At 42.8% G+C, this 12125-nt stretch overlaps 1 protein-coding gene across 1 annotated transcript in view; it reads right to left on the bottom strand.

Moving 5' to 3' along the window:
- Positions 1-2487: 2487 nt before the first annotated feature.
- LOC107104280 (F-box-like/WD repeat-containing protein TBL1XR1) overlaps positions 2488-12125 on the bottom strand; it is a 59336-nt gene continuing 49698 nt past the window's right edge. Inside the window, exons 4-16 of the mRNA XM_015404248.1 lie at positions 10680-10825; positions 10370-10595; positions 10086-10218; positions 9861-10002; positions 8026-8089; positions 7721-7818; positions 7585-7645; positions 7387-7508; positions 7233-7307; positions 4417-4544; positions 4115-4280; positions 3942-4043; positions 2488-3859 (exon numbers count right to left, since the gene is read on the bottom strand). Of these exons, the coding sequence (XP_015259734.1) occupies positions 3833-3859; positions 3942-4043; positions 4115-4280; positions 4417-4544; positions 7233-7307; positions 7387-7508; positions 7585-7645; positions 7721-7818; positions 8026-8089; positions 9861-10002; positions 10086-10218; positions 10370-10595; positions 10680-10825 (1490 nt within the window). The 3' untranslated portion in view covers positions 2488-3832. The remainder of the gene's footprint in view (positions 3860-3941; positions 4044-4114; positions 4281-4416; positions 4545-7232; positions 7308-7386; positions 7509-7584; positions 7646-7720; positions 7819-8025; positions 8090-9860; positions 10003-10085; positions 10219-10369; positions 10596-10679; positions 10826-12125) is intronic.

Below are 12125 nucleotides of genomic sequence, written 5' to 3'. Positions count from 1 at the left end.
CTGTGTGATGCCATCATGTACCAAACTACCTGAGAAATGCTTCCAGCACCTAGTAGAATCCATGCCACGAAGAATTGAGGCAGTTCTGAAGGCAAAAGGGGGTCCAACCCGTTACTAGCATGGGGTACCTAATAAAGTGGCCGGTGAGTGTATATATATATATATATATATATATATATACACACACATATATATAATTTTATATGAATTTTTCCTTGCGTTAGACATGTACATACATTGTTGATCAATGGATTTTGTTTATTAGATCCACTGACAGTAAAATTAGCTGTGAAACGTCTCTCTACAGCCGGCAAACTGTTTGTTTTTGCAGCCAAGTGCCACTGATGCACTCGATATTTAAGGGATTAACGGTCCACTTGCCCTATCAACTACGCGGTTTGGCACTTAATGTGCGGACCCTCTTCAGAACGTTTAGGGGCCGGTTTGGGATCGAGTTCCTTCATGTTCTGGATGAATGAGTCCTGTTCTGATGCGTCTGAATGGAAATACAAAGGCCATAAAAGGTCCTTTCTATTCCCTTATGTTAAACTTGGTTACATGTCGGCAACTGAGAATAACTAACATGAGGAGTATTCAAGAACAAAGTTTTATTTGGTTCATAAAAGTTGTTCAAATCAATTCTTTTGTTTTTGACAAAATAAAAACATGAACATGATTGTCACCGACTCCTGTGGCGTTATTTCTTTCAGCGCTGGTATTTCACTTTTCCCACTCAGACAAATGAAAACTCAAACCTCTTATCAAAATAGATTTTATTCTGCACTGAAGTTGTACTGATCTGAATTATATGATGACACAGATGGATGAGATTCAAGCTGCAAAAGAAGAAGAAAAACAAAAAAAACAGAATGGTTCCTGGAGCCCCGACGGTTCCCGGGGGCGGCTGATCCTGAACCAGACCCAAAGCTGTCCCGGGGTTTCCACCTCATCAGAGATAGATAGCCCGGCTCAAAGTTGGGGTTTCACAACCTCAAATACAGTTAAGAAAAGAAAAAAAAAATCACACACAAGGCTTAAAAACAGGAATATGAAGAGTCTTCTCAAGTCCAGAAAGTACAGAGTTCTGTTTGGTTCTATTGGGGGATGTGGAGAAATAAACTGAAACGGCAGCGGTCTGATGGGGAGGGGCTTCTGGAGGCGGCTTTGTCCAGTGAAGCTGAGATTTTAGCATGAAATATATGAGTGATGGAAGAAAAAAAAAGCAGCTTAATTTAACCATTAAGGTTTGTTTTCCAGATTTTGAATATTTTATGTGAACTAAAGGCTGTCACCCAGACCAGCATCTGTTCAGCTCAGGAGAATAAACTGTCTCCAGATCTGCTGCTTTGTGGAAAAATGACATTCATGTCACATCAGAATCTTTTTTTAATGAAAAAATGTTTACAGGGTTAAAGGAGGTATTATCTCTGGAACTCGTTTTAAACTCCAAAAGATTCCATGATCAGTTTCCCTCTGAAGTTCACAGCAGGAACATCACCTAGTTTTATTGTTTTTAATTTAAAATAGCAAAGTGTTGCTTTAGTATGAACTTTAAAAGAGAATAAAGTAAAAGCTGAGCGGCGTTTTGGTGATGAAAAACTAAGTGGAGGTGAGAGGAGCCAAAGGAGCTGCGGTGGATTTGTTTCTACTTTTTTCGGAGTTGAACCGCTTTGCTTTCTGGGTGTTTTATGCTCCTCCTTTCTGAAAACTGCATGAACAGGGGCAAAACGCAGAGGTGGGCCTTATTTCAGCCGGGCTGCCATAACAAACACTTCATCTGCAGACAGTGGGTCAACCTCAGATCAGACATGCCTCCTCCTGATGCGACTTGATGCTGCCCGAGTCTACATCAGCACCTCCACTGCTACCTGTATAACATGGTGGTTTAGCGCCAACATGACAAGCTCTGCAGAAGAACCAACAGTTGCTGCACCAGAGAAGAGTCAGATTTATCATCTAAAAAAAAAAAATTGTGACTGTTTAAGGTTTAAAGTTTTACTTCTAGTTTTGATTTCTCCATCAAACATCATTCAATGCCGTTACTTTCCTAAATCAGCTCTGAACTCGTCCACAAGCTACAGCTAAAATATTAGATGGGACAGCAGCGCCCTCTGCTGTTTGATCTGTAGCTGCAGTCAAAATGATCAATTTTCATAGAGGTTAGAAACAAAATCCACTTCAAAACTGTTGTTTTAAAATTTAGAAAGGGATTCTGGGTGAAAACTTCAAAGCATTAGGATAGAAAACATTTTTCAATTCTGACCCATTTTTCTTTTCTTTAAAGGGGAAAACAGGGGGAAAAAAAGCTAAATCCTGCACCGTGTTTAAAGCTCCTGAGTTAGTTTGGATCATAATCGAGTCGTTTTAGGATCATTAACGGTAGATTAAAACTCAACAGAGTTTATGGTCTGATAAGAGAAGAATTTCTGCAGCTATAAAATCTGGAGGAAATGCTCAGATCTGGGTCTGATGGAACTGCTTTTTTTCATTTTTATTTCGAAAACAAACTTAGTCAAACATCCTGAAAATCATCCATTGTCACAGAAAGGGTTTCAGCACAGAAATCCCAGAATTCTGGGAATGGATAAGAAAGCAGAATATGAGCTGATCTGAGATCTGATCTGCAGCAGTAGAGCTGAAAACGGTTTTATTAACAATAACGTTTTTACCGTCACCTTTCTGAAGCGGAGATGGAGATCTCCCATTAAACAGAAAGCTTTTCATGTTAAAACTGAAGGTTTTAATGGATCTGACCTAAATGTGACCAAAATAAATCTAAAATAAAAATAAAACCTATTGGGTTAAAACAAGATGTATTAACATTTCCATTTGTTTAGAGATAAAAGTGGTTCCAGGCTCCACTGGAAGCGTGACTCCGGTTAGCATTAGCATGAACTGAACCCCAGGAGAGCATGTAGGGCTTCAGCTCACCTTCTTTACTGAAACCCGTTAAAGCGACAAACTGCAGGCGGCTGGATGTGATTTCTAAAGCCAACCTTTACCAGGAGCCCATCAAACCGCATCGTTCTGCGCTCGGCGGCGTTCCCTCTGAACGGTTACAGGTGAGTCCTGGCAGAGGGAACCGATCACTTTTCATATATAAAGCTGGAAACATGACAGCAGGTGGAAGTAAAAAAAACAAGCAAAGGTGAAGAAATGGAGCTCCAGGCTGAATCCAGGTTCAAATGAGAACAAACCTTCAGAGTGGACAGGCAGGGTTTATTCTGTAGCAGAAAGCCAAATATTAATTTTTTTGGGGGGGTGGTTAATCTGTTATTTGCCCATGTGGATGCATCAGAGGAAATCCTGGGGATGCACTTCTCCCTTTGCCCCTCCCATAAGATAAAAAATATAAAGACGTTAAAAGGAGAGATCTGAAATTCAAAAAAACAAACTAAGTGCCATTCCATCCTGTGGTGAGGGAGTCGATATGTCCGCACAAAAAGATCTGACTAGTAACATTGATCAACACTTTGTCATTGTTTTACATTTGATGACGATGAGAATGGTTCAAACAGCTTCCATATTTTGGTAAATATACGGATCTGTCGCTTTTTTTTTTTTTTTTGCCCCCTTCTGCTTCTCTCTGAGAGTCTGCATGGACAGAAGGGGGCGCCATCATCCCAACGTTCCTCAATCCGTCCATCTGTCAGTTTTATTCCCCCCGCGTCTGGACCTGCTGTGTCGGGTACTTGCTTCCTGTTCCTGTATCCTGCTTCCTGTCTGTCGGTGGGCGGGGCCTAAGCGTGAGCAGTACGCAGGGCAGGCAGGGACAGTCATTTGGCTATGTACACATTCATGGTCGGTCCATGGCTTCCAACGAACAGCAGCACTATTTCCGCAGGTCTAATACGCACACCTGCAGTGGGGGAACAGGAGGAGACAGTGTGAGGTCGCCGTGGCAACAGCAGTAAACAATAAACAGAGCCGGGGGTGCTTACAGAGCCGTCCGACGCGCTGGCTCCCACTTTGTCTCCCGCTGCGTTCCAACACACCTCGAAGATCCCGCCGGTCCCTCTGTAGCTGTGCACCAGCGCCCCCGTCTGCAGGGAGACGGTACCGCATGACAACGGGCCGAGCTTTCTCTCAGCTCTAAGAGCAGTTTTCTTCTCACCTGTGTGTTCCAGATGTGCACACATTTGTCAAACGAGCCGCTGGCCAGATGGCGTCCGTCTGGGCTGAAAGCCACGCTGTACACCGGCTCCTGGTGTTTGGTCAGCGTGTGGATACAGATGCCCCGGTCCACGTCCCAGAGGCGCACCGTGGAGTCAAACGACGCGCTGCGGAGACGGCAGAACCATCCGGTCAGAAAAAAGAAGCCTTTTTTAGCTCCCTGTTCAGAGCTAGAATCAAACCAAGGGCTGAAGAGCGAGCAGGAGGTGGGAGACATGGAGACAAACCCACTCTGACACACACCTGGCTAGCATGAGGTTAGCGCTGGGATTGTTGGTTCCTGGTCCAGTTGGACTCCATTTAATGGTGTAGATTTCTTTGCTGTGGGCCTGCAGGTCATGGATGCACGAGTCCTGCTTCATACTCCAGATCTGCAGACAGAACGAAAACAGAAGTCACCCTCAGAGGGAAACCGTCTCATTCATCCGGCTGTGAGACCAGGAGACGAGCTAACAGTATGAGCACATTGTGATGTCATTAGAGGATGAAAACAGAAAAAAAAAACATTATTAATCTAATTAATTAAATAATTTTTAGTAATCTAATTAAGTTTTACTCCCAAATATTTCATCCTCTGACCCCAAAAGTAGAACAGCAACAGACCCCTGAAAATAGACAGAACTACTTCACTCTAGATTCATTTATGAATAGAAAGTGAAATGTTTATCCTTTTTTTTAAATGACATTTAATGATTTAATTGTTCCTCTGTGACTGACTGGCGACCTGTCCAGGGTTTACCCCACAATAAAAATAAACAGTACAATAAACTAACACACGTTTTAGGTTTATAACTTTTAAAGTTGGTTAAAACAATCCTAAAAGTGGAGGGTAGATGATAGAACACGTCTCGTTTCAAATAAATAGATTATTTTCCCTTTTTTGGCTGCTACAGATAGAAATAATGATCAGTTTTTGTCACCTCAGCTGGAAGACTGCAGAAGATTCAGAAGACAATGACGAGAACGCTGCTCTGCATTGATTATAGAGGAAAACGCTCACTGTGAAACCAGCAATGCTTTGCGTTGCCATGGAGATGCAGCTTACTCTCTCATGGCTTTGCATTGAGCACAGATTAGGAGGAACCAACCTGCTAATGTTTACAACGCTCCACATAAGCTTTTACTTTGAAGTCTAATTACCAAGGTGAACAGGAAAGTGGTTGCCAAGGTAATGACAGCTGGAAATCAGAAGGAGCTGATTTCAAAGCAGTGCATTCTGACTAAATCCATTTAACAAACTGATGGAAACGACGTGTAATGTAAACGATGACCTGTCCTCCATGTTTGTGCTGCAAACGTCTGGACCACGCCTGCTGGTAGGGCTAGAAGCTCTGAAATGGTGCGCTAACAAATCATGTCTTTAATTTAAATAAGAAAAAGGGAGTCATATTTTTTTTGTTATTCTAATTTAATAAAAACAGAAACTAAAACAGCAATTTATTTGATTTATTTTGAACAAATACACTAAATAGCAGACCCTTCACTGCTCTGGTTTCCAGAAGGAATGATGTGACTCTGATAGGCTGCTGAGAGAAATGTTTCTATAACAAAATCCCCTTTGATGTTAGTTCTTTGCTAAATATTAGGTTAATTCCTTAAAGTCGTGGGGAAACGGCCGTTCAAACGTTGCTTTTCCGAATTCTGCCGAGTGGTTCAGACTTTACACGAGTGAATAAAGTGAATGTGATTGGTCGATTATCAAGGGGGCGGGATTGTTGTGGCTGAAGGATTGCAGCAAGTTTGGTTGCGCCGGTTTGTCGGAAGCATCTTGCTAACCAGTTAGCATCTTAGTTAGAAATTCCATTGGGACCAAGTAGCACTAAATTGGTGACTTAGAAACGACGCTGTCAAGGAACGCTATGGACAGCGGAAACATGCAAGAGGAGGAGAGTTTAGTGTCGGAGGTCGTGGATGAGTCTCCTCAGTCATACGTTTTTTATTTAGAGGAGGAAAGCGGGGACGAAGATGTTGTGGAAGAGGACGCCAGGGCGGCAGAAGCTTGGTTTGGTGTAGAAGGCTTCCAGCCGTACATGTTTGAGCCCTTGCCTCGCAACGCCGTCAGTTCTGTTAGCTCTACGCCTGCTGAAGACACAGACGTCCATCCCCGTGAACACTGGGACGGAACTCAATGGGAAAGGAAATGATCCTTATTTCTTATTTCAACCGTTGCGTATATTTAGTGTTTATACAGGAAGGACAAACTCTAACTTAATGCTCTTTTAATGCTCTTAGATATAATTTTAATGCCATTAATAAGTACCCATTACTCTCTCTTTATATATATATATATAAACACGGCCAAATCCTTCATAATCTTTACCATCGACAGGCTGCAGCCATGTCCCGTATTTCTCGTTTTCCAGCCACTTATGTTAAAATTTGCATTTTCCCATTTTCTAGCTTTTACTCTGCCTCGAGCTTCTGTTCCCAACATATGGCTTCAGGATCAAACAGGAGCAGTTCCACGCAAACATGTGGAACCAGTTAAATCTGATATTTGACAACATTTTTTTAATTCTTTATTAAGGATTTTAAATGCATGATAATCACATTTAATGAATTTTAATGCCAATTAAGGCCTTAATTTAAAAAATAATAAATTAATGACTTTGAATGATTTTTAATGACCCACAGAAACCCTGATATTAGCTGCGACATATGAATCAAGATGCTATGACCGAAAAAATTTGATTGACAGATGACCGTTGATATATGATTGGCCGAATTTAGGTGTTCAGGCTGACGTAGAACTGACTGGCCTGCATAAGATAACGAAGAATAAAGAACACAGATTTTAAGACAACTTTTGGGACAATATCGTTTGAAAAAGAGTACATTAATATACACGTTTAAGCCAGAATGATTTGACATTTAAATATGATTTCCCTACGACTTTAAACGTACGATTTTTTTTTTCTAACCGATTGGAAAGCAAAGTTATTGGCTTCTCTGAATAATTCACAATGGACTAAAAATGAGCATAAAAAGCAGTTAGCCAAACAATCGTCTGTTTGGGAGCTGGTTTCGATTTAATGTGGATTGAAAAGGAAAAGTCTTACCTTCAGCGTCATATCGTCGGAGCAGGATGCCAGCAGGTTCCCCGTCGGGTCCCACTTGATTGCATTAACTTCATTCTGCAGGGAGACAGACAGACTGGCTCGTCATCGGCTGATCAACGACAGGAAGGAGAGCGTTTCTCTGCACATCGCTCACCGAGTGTCCCTGGAATGTCTTAATGGGCCGGTCCTGTCCCAGTTTACAGACGTGGATGCACATGTCTGTACTACAGGAAGCAAACGTATTGTTGCTCTGCCAGTCCACGTCCAGAGCAGGAGCTGTGGGAGACAGTCAGCAGGCTGAGTTCAGAAACCGGCCGGATGAGTGAGTGGGATACAGAAGAGCCTGGTATACCTGAGTGGAAGGGGAACTGTTGTTTGGCCTCTCCTGTGTGAGCGTCCCAGATGATTGTGGTCTGCAGGATTGAATGATGACCTTAACCTCTGCCGACTGTTCAAACTCAAACTCAAAGAGCTGATGTGTGGCTTACCTTGTCTACTCCTGCACTTAGGATAAAATTGCCTTTTTTGTTCCACTTAAGGGCGAAAATGGGACCTTTGTGTTGTCCCAGAGTACTGGCCAGATTACCTGTAGAGGACAGAAACTTTTTATGAGCCTAAAAGAAAAATCTGGAGCATTCCAGAATCCTGCCAGTAGATGGCAGCAGAGCACAGCCTGCGATGAGGAGAATTATCCCAGCATTAAAGGAGCATCAAAATAAAAACAACTCAAGTTTGGGCTGATTTTATCATGATCTCCAAAACAAGAATATTTTCCTTTCATGAGGCATCTCACCATCTTTGGTCCATATTCTGGCGAAGCCGTCATATGAGCCTGTAGCCAACAGCGTGCCCTCACTCTGCAGGGGAACAAAGAGGGAGATTATTGATAGAAGCCAGCATGGCCGCCACCTTGATGACTGTAAAAACAACAAACAACTGTACGTCAACACAACTAATACTGGGTTACCGCGGTAACCCACCAGCTCGATTACTGCTCTGTGTGCGTCTCTGATGAGCTGCTGCAGTGTATGGTCTTTAATCTCTTTGATGGAAATAAAGAAACTAAACAAAAATAAAGAGAAAAGATGGAGGCTTGGAGAACAGAGATTCTAAACCCTTATTGTGTTTGTTTGTTTGTTCAGGTGGAGCAATCAGCTCAGTGTTGGCAGCGGCCTTTCTCCAGTGTTTTCCTCTAATAAGCTCCATCCATCCTCTAATGGAACGACCCGTTTCTGACCGGGTTCTGACCCGGTTCCATTTCCCTCCGTTTCTTGCTGCTCTGTATGTTTTTCCATGCAGTCCAAAGGTCATTAGAGCTGCTTTGCCGTCTTGTCTGTACTGTTTATGGTTAACCTTTCCCAGCCTTTTCTATAATCTGCTTTTTTTTCTACACAAAGGTCAGTTTTACAGAGAGAACCGGAACCGATTTTGCTGCATCAGAGTCTCCAACCTGAGCAGAACCGCTTCAGATTTAATCTGTTCTACCTTCTTGGTTGAAATGGATCTTGCTTCCTAACCAGCCAGGCTGACTGGCTCAGACTCTCTGCTCTAAAACAGTCCTGGAAGAGGGGGTCCACCCTTGTGTTAGAATTACCCATAATGCAACAGTTCTTCCTTGTGATGATAACAGTCAGATTACAGCTGCAGTGCAGTTATGTTTTAATGAAGGTATCCTAAATGATGAGCTGGATGTTTCTAAGATTTTAGCAACTGGCTGCTGGAAGAACTTTTCTTTTCTATCTTCTTTTTTTTTTTTTTTTATTGAACTTTTGTGCAAAGCAGGGAAACACAAAAAGTTAAAAACTCTACATACATAGAAGGATATACACACATATAAACAATAAATAAATAAATAAATGGAGCCCAAAAGCAGAAAAAAAACAAACATAACTCTAGAAATGTTCCTTTTGTTGCCAAGCTAAATCTAATAAACCCAGTCTCATTCTCTGAGCTGCAGGCGCATCCAAGTAGTCCAAAATTTCTATCTTCTTTTAACGTTTTAAAGTCACATCCACTGTTATTTTTTTGAGCAGTATATTTTTTTCCCCCATCCAACTGATAACAGTGCATCATAACAGAATTTATTGTTCTGTTTAATGATATATATACATTATATATTATAACGATAACAGAAGCAACTTCTTTCAGTGTTGTAATGTAATTGCCATCCTCTAGAGCAGGGGTCACCAACGCGGTGCTCTTGGGCACCAAGGGGCCCTCAGGGACCACATGGAGTGTCCACACTCATTATTCATAAATAGCTTGTTCGCCGTCTACAACCCCTCATCCAACGCCGGACGACGCACAGTTCACCCGTAAGAGTGCAAACGGGTGCAAACCAACAGACCGTTGCACAGGGATACAAACTAGCGTCCTGTACGGTGTCTGAGATAGTGTCCGAGGTATGCAAGGCGTTGTGGACGGCACTACAGCAAGAGTTTCTACCATTAAGTACATTAGGAAACACGAATAGCGTAGAGCGGATGTAGAATTGACCAATCAGAGGCCTCCTTTCTGTGGCCCTGTCTGTGGTCTGCCTTTGACATTTGGCTCTACCCGCTCCTGTTCAGGCTGGCTGCCCGGGTTTGGACCCTGAAACTTCTGCATACTGTTCGTGTGTGGGCTTACATTCCAGTCCAGTGAGGTGACGTCTTTGTTGCTGGGGACGTCCTGTCCTCCTTCTCTGATGCAGTGCCTCAGCACCAGCTGTGTGGAGCTGCTTGTACTGTTCTCACTCAGGTTCCAAATACGAGCCGTGGAATCCCCAGACCTGCAGGGAACCAGAAAAGATCAGGATTTCAACCTACGGCAGCTGTTGGAGCAGAGGGACCAGCTTAGGAGACGGCCACTCACCCAGAGGCCAGCAGGTCGCTCACTGGGTTCCAGGCACAAATAAAGACCTCCGACTCGTGACCTCTTAGGACCATGGCCTTGTTCTGAGGGATCTCCACATCGCCGTCCACTTCCATCAGATCTGAGTGGTTGTCTGAGGACACAGTTGGACGTATCAGACACACGGTTTAGTTAGTCAGCCAGGATTTTAATGTTTTTAGGACAAAATCAAAATGTTATTTTTGTTTAGGAACCATCATATAGCCTAGGTCGGCTATAACCTCCATAACTGGCATCTCCCTCACTTGCTAAGGCATGGGCTCCGTTCTCCTCGCCGTTGGCAGTGTTCTCTCCGTTCTTGGCGTTCCCAGTAATGCTGCCGCCTGCAGCCGATGCTGGTGCTGAAGCTGCCGCCTGCTGCTGGGCCATTTTGTCCCGGTAAGCCTGCTGCCTCGTCTGGACCACGTCTGGCATCACCGCATCGATGAGGGACAGAGACTCGATCGGCCGTCCATCGAATAACGTGCCGTCCTGCAGAGCGAGAGGAGGGACAAACAGTTATGGTAAGAGACACTCTTTGAGCCAAGATGAGACTAACTGAATAAATGTTCCCACCTCGTTGATGCTGACTTCAGCCTCCACATACTGCAGGCCTTTCTGGATGATGCTGATGAGGGCAGCAGGGGGCACCAGAGCTCCGTTGATGTTGGACTGACTGATGTGGCTCTCTATACCAAATGTAAACGCAGAGTGGGAGAACCCTGACAAAGAGACATGGAAAAGAGGTGTTTAACAACGTTGCTATGGAAACAACAGACCCCACAGACTACATGTTACTTCACCTTTTTCTTTTGTTTGTTTCTTTTTAAACCTCCTAATCCAGACATTGATCAGGCATCATAAAAACTAAACCAAACATAACATTTAGAAATATAAACATAACATCGCATCCCTTTTTTTATTGCATCATTCACATCATTATTGGACACAACGTACACAGGGTTTAAACAGGAATGAAATGAGCATTTTCTCATTCTCTAGCTTTTTCTCCGCCTCGAGCTTCGAGTTCTATCTGATATATCTAACGAAAATTGTTGAAACTTTTTTTTTTAAATAAAATTTTAAATTCCACGATAATCCTGTTTAATGAAATGTAATGCCAATTAAGGCCTTAATTAAAAAAATTATAATTAAATGACTTTTAATGATTTTTAATGACCTGCGGAAACCCTGCTACAGATTTAGATTTACAACTTGGAAATAAAACAAAACTCATTATCCAGAACTTTAAAATCAGATCTAAAGTTGAAACAATTGATCAGAATGATGGATTATTTAAATAGTCATAAAGTGATGTTGGAATTGAATGAGCTGGACTAAAGACGCATAACACATAACAACACAGCAGCAATTCAACCAAAGCTGCACAAAAAAATATACCATATTTTTCGGACTATAAGTCGCATCGGCCAAAAAATGCATTATGAAGAGTAAAACAAAAAATATACTTGCACCGGACTATAAGGGCGTTTCTCAATATGCGTTCTTGAGCGTTCTCGTGTGCTCGTGTACTCGTGACACGTCATCAGCCTCAGCCCGAGTACCGTTCCAATTCTCGAGAACGCCAGATCGAGAATGCATTAAATACCCGGATGTTTTTCTGGCCCCGCCCTCTTTATCGAGCATGCATCAGAGCAGACTTGAGCGTTCTTCAGACTGACCGCTTCCCCAGAATGCCCCGCGGCCGCAGCTTGATTCGAGACAGCTCTCACAGTGTTAAGTTAAACATTCCCTTTTCTGCTGCTGTTGTTCTTCAAAAGTGCGTTTTGAAATCGTTTGAGGCGATAACATTATACATTGAAGCCTCCCTGTGTGGTCTGTTTACAGAGTTAGTGCGAAATTTTAAAAAAAAGTCCGACGACCAGCAGACCTCCGAGGGTAACCGCAGCCAGGGCTAATGTTACCCCGTCAGTAGTGCACTTCTCTCGGTCTAGTTATGTGTGAACTACCGCTCGTTCTGATGGCGGTTTTTTGCGGTTCAGTAAGTTTTTTTAATGTTTT

This window comes from Cyprinodon variegatus, unplaced genomic scaffold (assembly GCF_000732505.1).
Source record: "Cyprinodon variegatus isolate N-32 unplaced genomic scaffold, C_variegatus-1.0 Scaffold1676, whole genome shotgun sequence".
NCBI lineage: Eukaryota > Metazoa > Chordata > Actinopteri > Cyprinodontiformes > Cyprinodontidae > Cyprinodon > Cyprinodon variegatus.
This window is presented reverse-complemented; position numbering and strand designations above follow the sequence as displayed.